Below are 19,609 nucleotides of genomic sequence, written 5' to 3' on the forward strand. Positions count from 1 at the left end.
GGATCACGAGGTCAAGAGATCGAGACCATCCTGGCTAACACAGTGAAACCCCGTCTCTACTAAAAAAAAAAAAAAAAAAAACTAGCCGGGCGAGGTGGCGGGCGCCTGTAGTCCCAGCTACTCGGGAGGCTGAGGCAGGAGAATGGCGTAAACCTGGGAGGCAGAAGTTGCAGTGAGCTGAGATCTGGCCACTGCACTCCAGCCTGGGCGACAGAGCGAGACTCCGTCTCAAAAAAAAAATACAGGAGGTTTTGGTAACAAGACTGAAACTTGGAGAGAACCTTCCTCCCCTGTGTTTTGTGGAAAAAGGTTCTCTGAGCTGGGGTTCATCCAGCAACTGCTGCCCACCCACCCTGATGTTTGCCACCCACACCCCAAAAGCAACTTTCCCACGACTCACATGGCAGCTTGTGCACTTCTTTTATTATTAAATATATAAGCAGCTTCCTATCTTTTAAATAGATATTTAAATGACTTTATATAAAATAATTCACCACTTCCAAGTATAAAAACAAAATCTCACAGTGCGTGAGCCAATGTCCTCTCTCGACTTCTCAGAGAACAGAAGGGGTTCCTGAGCAGGTAGACTGGGGGGACACCAGAGGCGGCTCTGGGGCTCCTCCTGCTCTGATGCCACCAAGTGCTCACAAAGAGCTTCTGCAGTGGGTTGGATTGCTTTTTTGACCTTTAAAATATTATATGTTTAAGGTAGGGGGATGAAGGGGGAATGCCTTTTTTTTTTGTTTTTTTTTCTTCCATTTTAAAATATGTGTTTTCTAGCATCAAATATAGAGGCTGTGACTAGAAGGCTAAGCCCCATATGCAAGTTTACTGCCCTTCCCTTAGCTGTCAGCATCAGGACAGGGGAGGTGGGGCCAGCAGACCCTCACTTTCCTGGGCAGGAAGAGAAAGTCACGGGCCCAGTGGCCAGGCAGGGTGGGGTCTCTCAGTGGAGGACCCAGGGCAGCAGGAGAGGAGGCACACAGCAGCACAAAGGAACCCAGGGGCAACTGGCAGCCCTGTTGCCTGTTACCTAGGCCTCAGAGCCACCACCATGGGCTGGCCACGAAGTGGAGGCCCTCCAAGCATTGGAAGCTGAGGCCTGGCTCTCCTGATTGCTCTTCCACCCTGGCTTGCCTGGTTAGAGGTGATGGTAGACGGGTGGGTGAGAGATGGAGGTTATCACTGCCAACCAAGGTCAGGAGGAAAGAAGGGTGAGAAGTGGATGGGAGCTGGGTGCCATGCAGGTGGGGCTGAGATGCAGCCCAGCCCACGGCTCCTGACAGGGATAACCTGCTCAGCTCCAGGTTCCTGTCAGCAGCAGGGAAAGGACACTGGGCTGGGGTTTGGGAGTGCAGACCCTCCCCCAACCTCAGGGGCATACCTATATTTCAAAGGCCCATCTTCAGTCAGAGCTCACCCTGCAGCCTCTCTGTCTGTGCCCTCCCCTCCCTGGCTCTCTCCCACTAGTTCCTTCCCTCTTGGGAATGTCAAAGTGCAAGATGCAGAAACCTGGGCGAACAACACAGCCTAAAGACCGGCTCTGGCTGGCAGCCCAGGAGGTTCTCCCACCCCGCTCCACCCCGGGGAGTCAAAGGCCAGGTCAGGAGAAGGTCAGGGCTGAGGGGCTCCCTCAGTCGACTGGTGAGGCCAGCTCAGTGCAGGAGGCTGGGGAGAGGCTGGAGAGTGGAGGACGGATGGATGCTGGCTCATGGATGGACGGGGGCAGGCTGTTCAGCAGGCTGGTACAGTGTTCACAGTGCAATGGCTTCCTTCATGAGGGGAGCCTCTGCTTGGCCTCCCGGAAAAACTCTGGCAGGTGCTGGAAGGAGGAGAGGCAGAGGCCAGTGCTTGATCCCCCTCTTGGCATCACTGGCAGGTCGGGCCGGTCCTGAGGGCAGGGCTGGCCTCCCCTCTGTGCCTGGCAACCAGCACAGGGCACTTGGGTGAGCCGAGGGTGTAGACCCTTCAGGCTGTCAGTGCAGACCAGCAGGTCCAGAGGCCTCCTCTTCCCGTCTCTCAGGCTGACACCTTTACGGGAAATCAAGACGACGCTGTCCCGCCCTGTGAACTTCAGGCTCCTCTCTCTGGAGACAGGTCCACGCCTGTCCAGGCTGGGATCCCTTGGCACCAGGCGGGCCCTCTGGGTGCAGGGTTCTTTCACTTCTCAATGTCCACCCTACTTTCCCACAAACCACAGGCTGATGGGTCCCTGGCCTGGGTGCTGGCATGGAGGGGAGGGAGAGGAGGGTGCAGCCCCTGAGGAAAGAGGGTCCTGAGCCGGGCTCGCCGGCCTTCCTCAAGCACATGGGAGCCTCCAGGGCTCACAATAAATAGTGGCAGCATGGGGAGCATCCTCTGGCCTCTCTCAGTCAACGGTCTGCGGGTTGAGACAGAGGGGCCCTAGCCTGGCTGCTCTGGTCCGGTCCTCTGGTGGAGGGCAGACCACATTCCAGAAGGATGGCCGGGGAGGGGTGGTGGTGGACGCCCCATAATGTCTCCTCCCACGGAGAGACTGTCCTGTGCGTCCAGCTGTGGGAGAGAAGGAAAGGCTAGTCAGCAGAGTGGGAGTGCGGGGAGGGTCGTTGAGGACATGGGTTGGGAGGTGTGGCATTCCTGTGGGCTGTTGGCGGTGTTGCAGGCGGGACTTCCTTTCCTCCCTTCCCTAGCCTTTCCAGACACCACAGAGAGAGCAGGCGGCTTTCTCTGGCACCAGCCCAGGCCTCTGGCCAAACTGGCCTCACCTCCTATCTCCTCCTGGGGAATCAGGGCCTCAGTGGAAGATAACAGGGCCCAGGAGAGGTCAGGGCAAGGCTGGGAAGAGGGGTTACTCCTCAAGCAGAGGGCTCTGATGAGGAGCGAAGCGGGCACTTGAATGTCTTTGGACCCCTCCTCAGGCAAGGTCATCTCATTGGTCTTGGCCCAGTGAACAAAAGGTGATTCCTGCTAACACTAGCAAAGAAGAATCTTTCATTTCCACCTCCACAGCATTCATCAGAGGGGCAACACATATGATGTTCAAGACAGTCGGGCAGAGCTAGCTGAAGAGGAAGAACTTGGGCCAGAGAGGAAAAGTCTAGAGGTAGTGCCGGGACAAGGAAATTCCCACACTGCCATTTGGCATGCTGACCCCTAAGCAACCCAGCCCCTCCTGGATGGGCCGAGGGCCTTGCCTCCTGCATCATCCATGGGAGTCAGGGCCTTGCCCTCTCCTGCTCCACCCCCATCCTTGTCCCCTTGCCCAGCATCCTCAGGACGCTTTGTTCCCAGAGCAGAAATCCCCTGGACCCCATCCAACAGTTTGACTTTGGACCTTGTGTGGAGCCTCCCTCCCTAACATCCATAGGCCCTACTGGGTAAGGAGGGAAGATGGAACCACAGCCTCTGGCTCCTTGCCCATTCCCATGCTCTAGAGGGAAAGAAGGGGAACCATAAACTGGACATGAGCCATGATGGGTACAGCCAGGCCACAGGCCTAGCTAAGGCCCAGGAGGGGAGAAGGACCCAGTGGGCAAGTTCTAGCCTGCTGCCCAATCTCCTAGCTGCTTAGGGCTGAGGTGCTGGTGTCTGCATTTTCTGTGGCTCTGAGTCCCTATCTCAGTCTCTGCCTCTATGTTTCCCTCTCTCACTTCTTCCATCAGAGCAGCAGTCAGTCTAGGGGCTGGCACTCAATCTCTCCAAGGCCACTGGTGCCTGGCCTGGAGACCACCTTAGGGTTGGACCTGCTGGGCCAAGTGGGATCTGGATGTAGCCCCTTGCCCCGGGTTCCCTCTCCAAGTGAAATCTTGAAGGGAGGAAACTGAAAGCTTGGGACGGGCCTGAGAATAAGCAAGTGGGGAAAGGAGGGTGGGCATGTAGAGGGATGGGACAGAGGGCCAAGACCACGGCAAGGGCCTTGGGGGACAGGCGACCAGAGGGAAGGGTGTCGTGGCACTGAGCCACCAGCCACCAGTTCTGAGGAGGCCTGGGTCATTTCACAGTCTCGCCAGTGCCCCAGCTGACCCACTCACCCATCTTAGCCCACCCCACTGACAAGGTAGACCCCAGGATTCTAGATATGTTGTTACTGCTGGCTCTTGTCTAAATAGGTTCCCTGGTTTTGAGCATTTGCCAAATTCCCTATCTCTCTAGAAGGGGCCCAGACCTGTCACTCCACACATGGGAGAGCCCTGCAGCGCTGGCTTGCACTTGGTAAAGAGTGTGACTAGAAACTTGACTCGGCCACCCCAGCTAGTCAGCCAACCAGTCAATTAGTCAGGAAATCAGCTAGTCAGTTGCTCAATGAGCTCCCCAAGCAACAGCTGGCCAGTTACCAAGATAGTTTGTTGGTTAGTCATTCACCCAGCCAGCTGGTCAGCCAGTCAGTCAGAGTCAGTCAGTTAGCTGGTTAACTGGTCAGCTAGAGGCTGGTCAGTTAGAGACAGCTGGCCAGGGTCAGTCCGTGAGTCAGCCCTGAAGCCAGTCAGTCAATATTTATTTCATGTTTGGCAAATGTGGAGAGGCCCTCTCTGTAGTAGAACCCAGGATGGAAAAAGAAACACAAAAAAAGTGGAAGACAGTTCCTGCCCTCAAGGGGCTTACAATCTTAGGGATGTGGAATGTACACATACATATAAAATAAGATTTTAAAAAATATGAAAACAACATCCAAATAAGTGCAAATTGATATACTATTAGCCAAATACAAAAGAGCAGGAGGGGCATGACTGAAAGAAGCAGTCAGAAGGTTGTAGAGAAGCCAGGAAGGCTTCCTGATGGGCTGGCTGTGGGCTTGGGTGGGAGGGGGAAGACGTGCGCCAGCTGGGGTTGGGGGGGCCAGAGGTGAGGAACAATAGGGTCACAGCTACATCAACAACATGGGCAAGGACAACAACAGGCACTCATCAATGTGCAGGAGCCACAAAAGGGAGGGCTACAGAGACGACAGAATTAGGATTTCAAACAACTTCAATAGGTTCAGGTGATTGGCAGAAACCAACAAGGTGGCTTTAGCAAAGGTGAATATAAACTGCACTTTGGTTAAAAAAGTTAAGTTGTCCAAGTACAGGGTAGAGATGGTCTGGCTTGACAGAGTTTTATGGGAAACGGAACTAGGGGTTTTAATAGACCACAAGCTCAACATATGACAACAGTATGATGCAGTTGTTAAGAAAAAAACTAATGCAATCTTAATCTGCACAAATAGAAGAATACTGTCCATATCAAGGAAGGTAACAGTCCCACTGTACTCTCTCTGAGCTGGTCAGACATCTGGAGTACTGTGTCCGGGGCTGGGCGCCACATTTTCAGAGGGACATTGACAAACGAGTGTGTCCAGGATGGTGAGGGGTCTGAAAACCATATCATATAAGGAACGTTTGAGGGACTTGGCCATTCTTAGCTTAGAGAATTCTCAAAGGGGACATGGATACCTGACTTGAAATATCTGAGGGCTTTCATGAGAACAGGAGGGAGGAGCAGTATGGAGGGGGCAGGGAAGCCAGTTTTGCCTCGCATGAGGAAGACGTTTCTCCCAGTCTGACTGGAAGATGGCACGGGCTGTGGCTAGGCAGGGAGCTGGCTTGGAACTGGGAGTGTGTGACAGTCAGCTGGCTGGCTGCCTGTTGGGGGCATGGAGAGGGGCAGTCCCTTTGGGGTGTGACCCAGGGCCAAATGACCCCTGAGAGCCCTTCCAAGACTCAGGTTCTATGTCAACATGATTCTAAAAGCAAGGAAGCAGAACTGTCCTCGGCTGGGGAGGAGGTTCAACTGGTGGTGTGGGGGCGATCTGGCAAGCAGCTGCTGTTGGAGGGTCTTGGCAGCCAAGCCAAGAATATAGGGCTTGCAGTGGCTGCCACACAGAGCTACTGAAGATTCCTCAGGTGGGTAAAGACCTTATAAAGGCCACATACGAAGAAGGGGGGTTTAGCTGCTCTGAGGTCAAAGATGGCAGCAACACTAGAAGCCCAGTGCAGAGGTAATAGTCCCTGGCCTCAGCGGCAGTGGATGGAATGGAGGGGCAGGGGGATAGCTGAGGACCTGGAAAGGAGATGGTGGCTGGACCTGGCTGGCAATGTATAGAAAGGGAACTGGAGAGAGGCAAGGGAGTCAGTGTGGGGGTCTCAGGGGAATTGGTGTCACCAACAGGTGAGGGTGACTGGAAAAGGGTATAGCTAAGTTTTAGGAGTGGAGATCAAAATCAGAATCTTACCTTAGAATTCCCTCTACACTGGCAGTTCCACCTGTCTGTCCTCATCCTGAGTCAGGGGGCTGTAGGCAGAGCACAGCACTGGCATTAGACATCAGCAGGAGCAGGGGAGTAAGGAGACCCCATAAGTTTACCCCTAAGCCCCACACATGCTCTAGACCCTCTCAGACTGAAAAATCCCAGAACCATCTAACTCTAAGGAGAAATGAGGAAAAAGCCCAGATATCTGGGAAAGGAGAGAAGACCGTCTCTACCCCATCCTGTTCTGCAGCTCCATTTCCTCAGAGCAAGCAGGAGAGCCCCACCACCACGAAGAGGGGAAACAGATCCCAAGCCAGGCCCCCAGTGCCTCCCAGAACCCCACCTCAAGCTCTCACCTGCCTTCTGGCTGCTCCAAGGGAGAATCCGCTCTCTGAGGCTCTTGACGGCTCTGAGGACAGGAAAGAGCATCTCACTGAGGAGCTGGGGGAGGGTGGGGGGACGGTGGCCCCATCCCCAGTAAGGGCTGCCCCAGGTATTTATGAGAGAGTTGCAAGAGTCCTCCCAGCTTCCCAAAAGTGGGGATCAGCCAGAGGCCCAAGGGAGATTTGTGAGGTCTCTCTGCTGATGGTGTTCCCTCTCCTCTCCCCACGCCCTTGCAGGCTGCTCCCTATCGGTCCTCCTGTCCCAGGCTCTGCAGAACTCCCAGTGTACGCCCGCCCTGACACACTCACACAGCATTGCTCTCCTCCTCCAGCTCCCTGCCTGTCTGGATGTCAGCCTGCTGTCAGCCCAAGAATATTCTCTCCCGCTCCCTTCTGCTCCACTCCCTTCCCATTGACCTTATAGCTTGAGCCTTCCCAATTCTCGAAGCAATCCTCAATTTCCACCTCTCATCCTCTGTGCTGAGCCAGCCCCTATCTCTCTGCGTCTGAAGAACTCAGGCCACAACCGAGCTGTCCCCCTCACCTGCACCCCCGCCAGGCTCTGCCCCTGCCCTAAGGGACGCCCTCTTCTTCCTCATGGGGATCTGCTCACCCGCCGCCTCCGCCTGTAGAACAAGAGGCCTCCGACGGCCAGCAAGACCAGGATGACACTGGGCACCAGCAGGTGGAAGACAGACTCCTGGAGCTGCGGGCTGGAGGATCCCTCGCGCTGCCTCTCATGGCCTGTGTCAGTCAAAGGAACGGAGTTAAAACGGGCCAGGGGCCCAGCTGCCCCTTCACTTGCTGGTCCTCCTTCCGGCTCTGCGGGGCTCCTCCGATCCCTGGTGCTCCTCCTGCCCTCCAGCTCCCCAAGGGGCAGCACGCTGCCCGAGGAGTGGCTTCTGGAAAGCTGTGGCTGAGCAGAGAGGGTGGAGGGGTTGCTGAGGCCTTGGGGGCGTGGTGGTGAGGTCCTGGGAGAGCCTGGCTCCGGGGGGTCTCTCAGCAGGGCAGAAGGATGGTCTGTCTTCTGGGGGGTGTGATTCCAGTCCTGGCCAGTGGGCCTCATGGGGCCCACCCTGGGCAAAGCAGTACCGGTGACATCTGCTAGCTGTTGGCCCTTTGCTGATGCAGGGAGTGGAGAAGATGCTGAGAGGAAGTTGCTGGGTTTGGCGGGCTCTGTCTGCATGCTGCCCCCTCCTGGCCTGGAGGGGTAAAGCTCTGTCCCTTGGGACACGGGAATCTCACTGGCCTCTCCAGAGGCTTCTTCTGGGGCCCAGTTAGTGCCCACTGCCGAATCAAGAATATCCTCCATCCCGGTGCTGAAGGCCCCGACAGAGGGGCGAGGCTGTGGTGAGCCACCGATGGTGCTGTCCTTGACAACCGGGGTCTCTGGCGGCTCAAGGCTCTGGCAGGTGCTCCTGGGTGGTCGCTGCTTGGCACTGCCTGGATCCACTGTGCGCAGGGGCTGCTCACCAGGCAAGAGGGAGCTGCCCTCAGTTCCCTCAGAGTCATCCCAGGTCAAGCCAGCCATAGGGGCCATGGAGGGGGCGAGGGGTTGATGAGGGGAGACAGAGGCCGGGTCACTGCTAGGGATGGCTTTGGGGTACAGGCAGTTGCAATCAGGCTTGGTCACCACATCTGAAAGAACCATAGAGAGAGGGAGAGAGAAAGATGGGGAGGAGATAGAGTCACTAGCCTCCAGCACAGCTTTCCTAGAGCGGGGCAAGAGGGGAATATGAGTCTGGGGGGCCCTCATCTCCTAGCTCAGCCCTGGAGCTGAGAAGAGGATGGGACTAGAGTGGGTGCTCATGACACAGGGAAGGTGCCATATGCAGGGTCTTATGGGCAGTGACAAAGAACAGGGTTGAGATGTACACACTGGGGGTAGGGGAGAAGGAAGATAAGAGAACAGCCCATGCAGGGGTACCCACTGGCCACAGGCCAAGTTAGGGGTGAGCAGCAGCCAGGTCAGGAGGTTGAACAGTTGCCTTCCAGACCAACACAAGACAACTTCAAGCCCCAAAGACACTGGTTTCATGCATAGCCAGGAGCCACACAGCCACAGCCACAGCCCCAGGCAGGAACAAGCTGGGGCTAGAATCCAGCCAAGTCTTGAAGCCTTGGGATTGAAGCAACGAGACCAGACTTGGCCACTGGCAGGTTGCAGGGCCCTAGACCCTGCCTTGGGAAGCAAGATTGAATGTAGGAGGGCATGTGTGGCACGAGACGCAGAGACGAGGACACGCAGTGTACACATGTATGCAGCTGGGCCAGCCCTGGGAGTTCCAATGATGCTCAGACTTCAAATCCAGCCTTGTCCCTTGAGGGAACGCCCAAGGCATCCTGGGGACTTCCGGAGCCAGGGTATCATGATGATTCGCAGCAGAGCTCCTGGAGCAAGGGCCCTGACTCCCAGATGGGTGTCAGCTGTCTCCACAGAACCCCCCACATGTTCAGTCAGCCTGCAGAGCCAATGGGGAAAGCTTCCATACCTACAGGGCTCCCAAGACAGGCTCCCATTTCCACTCTCTAATCCCAAGGCACCAGCATGATCCTTCTTGACGCTGCCACATGCAGACATAAGTAGGTGTGCATGCACACACATATCAGAAAAGACATGTGCCCAGGACCAGAGGCACGTGAAGCCACATATGTACACGGAACAAGCACATTCATGCATACAGGAACACAAGTAGCAGCCAGGCTGCCTCCCCAGGGGTCCCCCCAGCTTCACATCTCACCTCCCAATCCCCGTTCCATATGCCACCACCCCCGCACACTTCCTGGCCCCTGCCATGCTTACCTTGGCCGGAGCATTCAGCAAAGCTGTTGTTGCAGTTCTTGCTGAAAATATTCCAGTCCTTGTCAAGAAGATTCTTTGTTTCATTAAAGACATTCTTGACCTTCTCCAGCAACTGGAGAGGTGTCTCATAGAAAGTTCGGACGCAGGCCTGGAAGGAGATCAGGGCCCCCTTTTGTGAGCATGACCATTGGCCCCATGTCTCCGTCTTGTTTGTCAAATTCACTTGGCCTTTCTCACATCTGTCTTCTTTTTCCCTTTTGTTTCCTCCCTCCCCTTTCCCCTGGTTTGCAGCAGAATGAGTCCTGAGGTTATGAGATATGTCATTTATTCACCGACCCATTCAACACATGTTTATGTGCCAGGCATATGGTAATTACCTGGGAATCACGCAATGAACAAGAGAGAGGTGGTTCCTGGCTGAGTTGGACACTGAGTCCAGCAGGGACTAAACACATTGTTACAAGTGCAATGAGTCCTGTGAAGAAGTACTGGGTCATCCGATGGTGTGCAACAAGGGAAACGAAACAAGTGTTCAGGGAGAATTTCCCCAAGGAATCAACTAAAAGATGAGCAAGAGTTAACCAGGAAAGAGATGGGATTCCAGAGAGCTGTCCAGGCTGCAAGAACAGACTGTGCAAAGGTCCTGAGGCAAGAAAATGCATGAAAGGTCCAAAGACTAAAAGAAGGCTGGCGTGGCTGCAGCACTACCATCTAGGAGGAGCATGGCAAGAGATGCAAAAGGAGAGAGGTTAGCAAGTGCCAGGTCTTGAGGGCCTTGTGGGCCAAGCCCAGAACTTTTAGTTTTGTCCACAGAGCAAAGGGAAAACATCTGAAGGGGTGTTAGGGGTGGGCGGTGGCATGGTAAGAGTTCAGTTTGAGAAAAATCATCGAGCTGCAGTGTGGAGAAGGGAACGAGGCAGCCGCCAGGCCTGTGGGTCCTTTGCTGGCGTTGGTGTGTCTTGGCAGGAGGGCTGAGGAGGTCCCAGCCTATCTTCTGTGCTGCCCAAGGGGCCCCGGCTTCCTACACCTACTAGAACTCTGAGAAACTGCATCATCCTGAGTCTTCTCCCACCTCTCAAGCTGCTCCTTCTGTCTCCTTACCAAGCTCCCCTTCTCCTCCTAATGTCCAAATGCTGCTATCCCTCAGGGTTCACTCCTGGGCCCACCTCTCCTTTCACACAAGGCCATGCCATGCATGCCCACAGCTTCATCCAGGGCCTAACTGCCGCTGAATCACAAATACCAAGTTTTTCCTTAAACTGAGCTTCACAGGGAAGAACCATGGGCTTTTCTAAGCTGTGAAGTCCTTGAAGGCATCGCTGCATCCCCCTGGCCTGTGCACAGTCGGCTCTTAAGAAATGTTTACCAGATAGGCCGGGCGCGGTGGCTCATGCCTCTAATCCCAGCACTTTGGGAGTTTGAGGCAGGCTGATCACGAGGTCAGGAGTTCGAGATCAGCCTGACCAACATGGTGAAACCTTGTCTTTATTAAAAAGAAAAAAATTAGCCGGGCATGGTGGCACGTGCCTGTAATCCCAGCTAAAAAGACAAAAATTAGCCTGGCATGATGGCACGTGCCTGAAATCCCAGCTACTCGGGAGGCTGAGGCAGGAGAATCGCTTGAACTCGGGAAGCAGAGGTTGCAGTGAACTGAGATGGCTAGAGTTGGGCACACCCCACTATGCCCAACTTTTTTTTTTTGATGGAGTCTCACTCTGAGTTCCCTCAGGAGCTCCGAATCCCTCCCACTGTCTTCTCTGGAGACTTGATGTGAGCTAGCTCCTCCAGCTTCACCCACCCTCTCTCCTGAAGCCTGCCCCACAGCATTCACACCCATCTATGGGTGAACATCCAAGGGGGTCAGAATCATCAGTGGGACAGCTGCTTAAGATGCAGATTCCTGGGGTCACTTTTTTTTTTTTAGATGGAGTTTTGATCTTGGCTCACTGCAACCTTTGCCACCCTGGTTCAAGCGATTCTCCTGCCTCAGCCTCCCGAGTAGCTGGGATTACAGGCATACGCCACCAGCCCCTGCTAATTTTTGTATTTTTAGTAGAGATGGGGTTTCACCCTGTTGGGCAGGCTGGTCTTGAACTCCTGACCTCAGGTGATCCACCTGCCTCGGCCTCCCAAAGTGCCAGGATTAGAGGCATGAGCCACCATGCCCGGCCCTGGAGCCACTCTTAAACCCAGTATATCAGACTGTCTAGGGGTGTGTCTGGGAATATGCATTTTCAACATATTCCCAAGTGATTCTTAGGAATCTTAATGTTAGAAAATCACAGATTTAGTACCTGTCTTATTAAAAATGTTTTCCTGGCCAGGTACAGTAACTCACATTTGTAATCCCAGCACTCTGGGAGGCCAAGGCAGACAGATCGCTTGAGCCTGGGAGTTTGAGACCAGCCTGGGCAACATGGTGAAGCCCTGTCTCTACAAAAAATAGCTGGGCATAGTGGGGTGTGCCTGTTGTCCCAGCTACTCAGGAGACTGAAGTCAGAGGATCAATAGAGCCTGGGAGGTTGGGGCTGCAGTGAGCCGTGATTGCACCGCTGAACTTCAGCCTGGGTGACAGAGTAAGACCCTGTCTCAAAACAACAATGACAACAAAAACAGAACAAAAAGTCCTCCCTCAATCACACACTCCCTCCAGCTATATCTCTTTTCCTGCCCCCATTCGGATCCAAGTTCTTCCACAGTGGTGTCTCCACTTCCTTTCTATTCACCCTGATCCGGCACCTGTGACACGTTGCCAAATCCAATGGATAATTTTAGCCCCCCCCTTGCTTGATTTCTCAACCCTCTTTTATGAAATTCCATCCCTTTTTCCATCTTGGAACCTAGTGCCTTGACTCTGCACTCTCTCTCTTTTCCTCCCACCTTCAGGCTGCCCCTTGCCAGGTCCGCTGTCCTCTGCTTGCCCTCCAAATGCTGGGTTCCTGGGCCTGCTTCTCTTCTCACAGTGTCTGTGCTGTCCAGTCCCATGGCTTCACAGATAAGCCGAACCCCCATGCCTCATAGATCTGTGCATTGCCGGTCACACTGAAGACCCGCACACCCAGCTGCCTGCTCAATGTCTCCACTCACCATTTCATGAGCACCTCACGTCTGCTGTGCCCCAGACTGAACTGTCTTCCCTCAAACCTGCTCTGCCCATGGATCATCCCCATTTCAGCATCATTGGAATATCCAGGTGCTCAAGACAAAAACCATCCTTGGCTTTTCCTTTCCCTCAGCTTCTCACATCCACTGCACATACCAAGTCTTGTTGATTCTGGCCCCCAAGCCCATGGGAAAATGTCCAGTCCACTTGCCTCCACCTTCACTGTACCACCTGGTCCAAGCGTCTAGCCTGGACTCGCACCTTCTGCTGGTCTCCCAGCCTCCATTCCTGCCCCGTGGTTTATCCTCCACACAGCAACCAGGTCAGTCTTATAACCTGAGAGTAAGCCACATCCTGTTCATGACAGCTTCCCTCACCCTTAAGACAAAATCCCACATCTCTAAAATCACACATGATCTGGCTTCTGCCTTCTCTCCTCTCCCTCCTGCACTTCCCATGCTCTGGCCATGCTTATAACCCTTTGGGTCCCTGAATGTGCACTTTCCTGTTTGTTTACCTTAGGGCTTTGTGCATAGCTTTTCCTGTTCCAGAATGTTCTTCTAGCCTTACCACTTTCAACTCTTACTCATCTTTGGAGCTCAAATCAATATTTGCTTACTCAGAAGCCTTCCTTGTCTCTGCCTCCCCAACTCCATGGAAGTCTGAGTTCCCTGTTGCTCTCCCTGAGCCCTTCACGGTTCTTGTTCCCAGCTCACTCCTCCACCTCCTTCGGGTCGTCTCATCCCTGGTTTACTCTTTTCCAATGCTGTTATTGCCATGCTACATATTGTATATTTTACATACATATTTTGTTAACTGTCTCACCACCACTACCACCACCCCCAAATGTAAGTTCCAGGAATGTGGGGATTTTTGTCTGTTTTGATCACAGCTGTTTCCTGGTGTCTAGAACAGTATCTGGTACACAAGAGACACACAAAAACTGCTTGCTGTTGGAATGAACAGTCCTTATAGTTTGTAATTCTATTGACTGGTGTCATGGTTTGTTTAACAGCTGCCAAGCTCACTTGACTATAAGCTGCATGGGGTGGGACCATGTATTTGTTGCTCATGATGACATCGTCAGGGCCCAGCATGATCCCTCGTGCCTCCTGCCTGGTAAAGGTTGGTGGGATGACAAATGAATGAGAGTGAGTAAGCAACGGCGTGAGGCGAGGTGAGCGAACATCCTCTGTGCCTGTGGACCAAGCGGCGCCTCTGTAGCCGCCCTCTGCCCTCACTCAGTGCTCCCGGCCTCAGGGCTTCCTACCTTGTCATGCTCTTCATAATCCTTGGTGAAGCAGCTCTTCAGCCTCAAAGAGAGTTCCTGCAGCTGCACAATGGCGATGGCATTGGGGGTGTTGTCTCTGAAGCGCATGGTGTCCTCCATTATGTCTTGTACCAGGAGAAATGCCTTCTTAAGGTAGCACACCGGATCTTTCTGAGAAAACAGGAACCTGGGGCTTATAGCCTGGCCATTGTGGCCTGGGAACCCCCAACCCCAGGCAGATGGAGGGTTGCAGCTTGCTCTCCCCCTTCCCCCAGGGGAGGGACCACACCATGCCAGCAACGAGGAGAAAGCTGCCCTCAGCTTGCCTGTCTTTCTCTCTCTTTGGGATCTAGCACTATTGGAGACTGGGTTAGAGTGAAGGAAATGTGGATTCTGATTAGAGAGTTCTCTGGGTTTCTGGAATATGAGGTTTTAATCAGGATGGATGTACATAGGGAAGGTGGGCTCCAGGGAACCTCCCCCTGCCTTTCTTTCTGTCTTCCTCTTGGCTTGCTTTCACAAAAATCTTTTACCATATGGCCCCTTCAAATCCTCCAGGATATAGGGGGGGGGTGAAGACTATCTCATGGTACAAAGGATAACCTCTGTGTTTTGTCTCCCTAAAGAGATGGTAGTTGCCTTGAAGACCCACTCTGCTTTAGCTCCCTACCCCCAGCATCTAGTCCAGTAGGTTCCTAGCAAATGCTAGTTCAGGCATGAATGCTAGAGCAAGCGAGTGAGTGAGGCTATAAAATACTGAGGCTATTCTTTGGACCATGAGGTGGTCTCCAGTACTAACAGAGGTGCATATAGGTCTGGTGTGTGGAAGCTCAGAGACAGGGGCAACTTCTGGATATCATGGCAGTTTTGCACGAGGCATAAAGATGAACAGATGTGGAATAGTGACTGGGGGAGCAGGTGGAAAGGCATGACAGTCATTGAGAAGAGCTTGTGCAAAGATGGGAGGCAGGAAGGAGCAGGGAATGGGGAGGCGGTGTACAGGTTTATGTGGTGGAGAATGGCTAGACCTGGTGTAAGCCAGGCTAGACAACCTTGGCTTTCTTCTGAAGTGATGGGGCCCCTGATGGTTTTGGGAGAGTGAGGTAAAGGCAGCAGGTTGGCGTTTCAGAAAATTCCCCCTAGTGGTAAGACGAAGAGTGAACTAGAAGCAGGGAGACCAGTTAGGAGGCTCCTGAAATTGTCCAAGCAACTGATTGAGGGGTGAAGGTAGGGATGGAGGAGCAGAGATGCTGAGAGGCAGAACCAGCAGCACTTGGTGGCTTGCTGGGTGTGGGGCAAGTCTAGGAAGGGCTGGACTGCCTCCCTGCCTGCTGGTTGGCCTAGTGAAGAGAAGTGACATCCTTAAGCGAAGCATGTGACCTGGAAGTATTGATTTGCCTCAAGTCCTACAGCCAACCTTCCTGGATTCAAATCAGGCCTCTACCACCTAGTAGCTATGCTCCTTTCACCTCTCTGTGGATAATAAACAGTATTTGTGTACCACATAGTGGTACTGTCAGAACTAAATTAGCAAAGTGCTTGGCACCTAGTGAGCGTTTGTTATGTATCAAGCCAGGAGAAGGGAATGGCAGGGGACTTGAGCCCTGGATACTGGCACCCCAGAGTTGAGCACCCATGGATCCTCACACTCTCAACCTTTCCAGCTCTAGGCATTCTGCTGCCTTCATGCTCCCACACACACCCCACCCTGGGAGTTGCATGCAGACTGGTGCATGGATTTTGTAAACAGCCATCACTCACCAACTGTTCCTGGTCTACAAACTCAAAGGTAATTTGGCACGAGGTCTCCATCTGACTGTCAATCTGTAAGAGAGAGCAGGCCAATGATTGCAGGGCAACCTACAGCTCAACTCAGCCTTCTTCAGAACGGGGACCTTAGCTTCTGAATGCATTGGGGTTTGAACTTCATCCCTGCCAACCACATGTGGAAAGACAGAGTCAAGTCTAGGAGAAGATCAGTGCCTTCCATATGCCCAGGGGAAGGCTGTAGAAGAACAAGTCTTTTCCTTCCATCTGCCACCCCAGGAAATCTGACAAATGCCCATTTGTTTTAAGAAAGAAATGTCTATAGGAGAATATAGGATATAATCTTCCCTGGGAGGTAGTGAGCACCCTGTCATGGCAGGAATTCAAGCAGAGGCTGGACAAGCTCTGGGGACTGAACATCTGTAGGCGTTGGAGATGGATGACCTTAAAGCCCTCTTTAGCCCCAGAGCAGCAGTTCTGGGTTTTAAGCCTCAGAGAATGCTGGGGCTCTTGGTCTACCTTGGATTGCTACAGCAACTACATGCAGGAGAAGTAGTGCTAGGGCAAGAGAGGCGGAAGGCACAGCCCACAGGCCCCAAGCTCAGGGCCCTGGAGCTGGCCTTAGCCAGTGATGCCCCACCCTGCCTAGCTGGCCAGAGGGATGGTAAATTCCCACTGAGCAGGATGGCAGCCATGACAGCAACCTGATTCTGCCTGGCTGGACCACGTATGGGCCTGATTAGAATGAGATACAGGCTCCTTCACGGCCTAGACGAGCAGGCCATCCCAGCCTCAGGGTATGGGCAAGAGCCAGGGAAGTGAGGGTGGAAGGCTGGGAGTTAAGTGAGCACTTCCCCTCCAAATCTGGGTGGGGCTCTGATGCCAGACTGGCGCCACACATGAGAGTCCAGGAGCTAGACGCAACATCTGGACACAGCAGGCTGCCTGGGCTAGCTTCCCAGAGGAGGCATCCCACTGAGGGACAGCAGACCTCAGAAGCCTTTTCAGAATCAGTGGTTGATATTCCTGGGCAATCACTAACCCAGGCAAGCAGCTGGAAGCCCACCCCATCCACTGCCTGCAGGGGAGTCAGAGAGGGCTTCAGAGCTGGGGAGACCAGAGGTCCTAACTTTGGGAAGGCTAGTGAAGGATATCACTGGTGGAGCTAGTGGGAACCACAAGCAATGTCCTGCACTGCCCTATTTTCCTGCCTGCAACTGCTCTCTTTGACCTGCTCCCTGGCTCCTGCCTCCACTTCCCCAGTGGGGAGAAGGTAGAATACAGCACGGCCACACACTCACCAGCCGCTGCAGAGACTGCAGGTGTCCACTCCCAATCATGTGGCTACAGTACTCCGACACCTCCTCGGTGATACTCCTGCTCGCCAGGAGACAGACCAACAACAGCAGGGAGCCCAGCCATGTCTGTGACAGAGAGGGTGTCATTTCTCCCCAGCCCTCACTCTCCCCAGTTATCCCCATGCCCTGCTCACAGCAGAAAAACAAAGGCCTCAAACCTACAATGCTACAGGCTCTGCCCCTTACCTCAGGATACAGCATCCCTCAAATCCAGCTTTCCCAGGATTTCTAGCAGCCACAGCACAACCTTGTTCTACCATGAAAACAACCCAAATGTCACCTACAAGAAGCCTTCCCAGATTAAGCCAAACCTAACTACACATCGAACTAATAGTGACACAGATGGTGTGCCTACCAGTCTAAATTTTAATGACACAGGAAACTCGAGGGCAGGACTTGCATCTACCCATTTTTTCTGTCTCTGCAACATCAACACTGAGCCAAGCACTTTTTGAACTGCCCTCAAGTTCACGTTCATGCACCGGCTTTCAGATGGCAAGCCACAGACAGCTCCCCTGGGCCCAGCACTTCCTCCCACCTGGTTCAATGCAGATCTGGCTCTGCCACTGGAAAGACTGTGGGATCAAACTCAGTTTCACTGGAACTCATCCCTTGCCAGAGACCTCTTGGAGCCCTGGGTATGTGTTTCAAAAGGAGCCCAACTGATTAATCAGAGGTACCAGTGCCAGTAATGGGCCATCTCTTGCCTGCCACCTGCCTATTTGAGCACCATCAGGCTTTGCCTCCAGCCAGCCACCTCTTATCATGGCAGAGAAGTTTTTTCTGAGATCCCTCTTCTCTCCCAGCACCCACCTGGCCCAGTAGCTGCTCAGCACCAGAGTGATGGGACTGGCTCCTGATGCCCTGTCTTTCCTCTTCCTTCCTCTCTTCCTTCTCTTCACTGAGGTCTCCTCATCCCTACCCTTGGCCCTAGGTCTCTCCTTCTTCAGCCAAAAGCAAAGGGACTCTTGGGCTTTCTTTCTCCAGCTTGAGGTCACCTCCTGAGAGCTCCTAAGCCTCCTGGCAGCTGATGCCCCCAGATTCAGGGAAATGCTGGCAGGGTAGGGTGAGGGTTGACACTATCCTGGACTCTGGGTTTTGCCTCAGTAATCCAGATGTTGAGACAAATACTGCAAATAAGTTGCTCACTGGGAAAACACAAGGAGGCTATGAAACAGCCCACAACAATGTGCTAATCTACATATCACCAAAAGCCCAGATGCTTGCCAGCTCTTATGGGGAGGAGAAGGCAGCTCTGGCTGGGTGACCAGGGAGACTGCAGAGAGGAGGGACCTCAGTGAGCCCTTGAAAGATGGGGAGAAGCTGATGGCAGGAGAGGGGTGGGAGGCATGGAAGGAAGAGGCAGAGGACAGTTTAATACCACTCAGCACAGGGACGGTGAGGGTCCTGGCCGATCTGAGGGAGGGAAAGTGTGGAAGAGGGGGCCTTGGAAGCACATGTGTGGCCGATGAGGAAGGTGCCCACGAGGGAGGGCACACACTCAGCGCACGTGACGACAGTCATGGGGGCTGGGGGGACTTCAAGCTCTGTTGGGGAGGTTGCCCTGGGTGGGAACAATGGCCCAGGTTCTCAGGAACCTTAGGTTCAAGAATGATTGGAGGAAACTGGGCCACTAGACGGTGTATCTACCCCAGGCTGGCTGCCACTCAAGGTCTGGAGTGAATGGTGCATATGAAAGGGACCGCTCAGGACGACAACCTCCCTGGAGGAGAGCAAGGTGGGAGCAATGCTTAACCCCAAGGGCTGTCTGGCTTTGGTGATATTTCAGGCATCAGTGTGGGGAGAGTGCAGCCACCACATGAGAGGCTGACTTCGAAGGTGCCCAAAGGGGATACCCCTGGACCTGGGGCCTCCATTCTGCCTCAGGAGGATCTGGACAGACAGTGGGGGGTTAACACTCTGGCTTGCATCTGGCTGGGCAGGCTCTCCTCTGACTGCCTCTTCCTCCCACTCCCAGCCCTGGCTTCTGCCTGGGGAGCAGCCCTCAGAAGGAATCTCTGCTGCAGGCTCAGAGATGCCAGGACACCTCCGTCCAGCTGTCCAGCCTCCTCTGCCACCTATCCTATTCCATTTCATCTTCCCCCTCAACAAGGCCTCTGGAGAGACCTGGCAGAACCGGGCCCTTGGATTTCCCCTGTCTAAACACAGCCCCCTTGTCTTCCTCTTCTTTCCTCATGGTCTCCCCTTCAGCCCTGAAGCTTTGCTTTCCTGCCTAAGGCTAACCCTTCTCCCTTCCCCTCTCAACCCTATCTCCTCTCTCTCAGTGGGGCACTTTCTTTCTGTGGACCCACTCTTCCCTTTCTCTCTCACCTCACCTGCAACCCTCTCTCCTCTACCCCCAAATAATTTTCTGCTCTTTCCCCCCCAGGTTTCCCCTCTCATTTTCTTCTAGGACTCCTCAGAAGCAAACCCATTATGAGCCCACTGACTGGTCATGAACAGTGCCGCCCTCACTTTCTACGGCTGCATCTGCTACTGCCACAGTTAGGGCAGGGCATCCCCTGCACAGTCAGGAGCAGACCCTGCCCCTGGATACAGCTCTGCAACACCAAACCCTCTTTCCATTTTCCTCAAGCACTGCAAACCACCATAAACCACCACAAAGCCCAGAATCTCCCCAACCGATGAAACCAGAATTTGCAAGAAAAAGAGATTGTGAGCTAGCCCCAAGCAGCCCCAGCGAGGGGCTGTTTGTC

At 53.8% G+C, this 19,609-nt stretch overlaps 1 protein-coding gene across 1 annotated transcript in view; it reads right to left on the reverse strand.

Moving 5' to 3' along the window:
* Positions 1-403: 403 nt before the first annotated feature.
* CSF1 (colony stimulating factor 1 (macrophage)) overlaps positions 404-19,609 on the reverse strand; it is a 20,619-nt gene continuing 1,413 nt past the window's right edge. The window contains exons 2-10 of the mRNA XM_011969969.1: positions 16,836-16,958; positions 15,529-15,591; positions 13,768-13,938; positions 9,395-9,542; positions 7,684-8,229; positions 7,205-7,335; positions 6,565-6,617; positions 6,191-6,249; positions 404-2,532 (exon numbers count right to left, since the gene is read on the reverse strand). Of these exons, the coding sequence (XP_011825359.1) occupies positions 6,204-6,249; positions 6,565-6,617; positions 7,205-7,335; positions 7,684-8,229; positions 9,395-9,542; positions 13,768-13,938; positions 15,529-15,591; positions 16,836-16,958 (1,281 nt within the window). The 3' untranslated portion in view covers positions 404-2,532; positions 6,191-6,203. The remainder of the gene's footprint in view (positions 2,533-6,190; positions 6,250-6,564; positions 6,618-7,204; positions 7,336-7,683; positions 8,230-9,394; positions 9,543-13,767; positions 13,939-15,528; positions 15,592-16,835; positions 16,959-19,609) is intronic.

This window comes from Mandrillus leucophaeus, unplaced genomic scaffold, assembly GCF_000951045.1.
Source record: "Mandrillus leucophaeus isolate KB7577 unplaced genomic scaffold, Mleu.le_1.0 Scaffold921, whole genome shotgun sequence".
NCBI lineage: Eukaryota > Metazoa > Chordata > Mammalia > Primates > Cercopithecidae > Mandrillus > Mandrillus leucophaeus.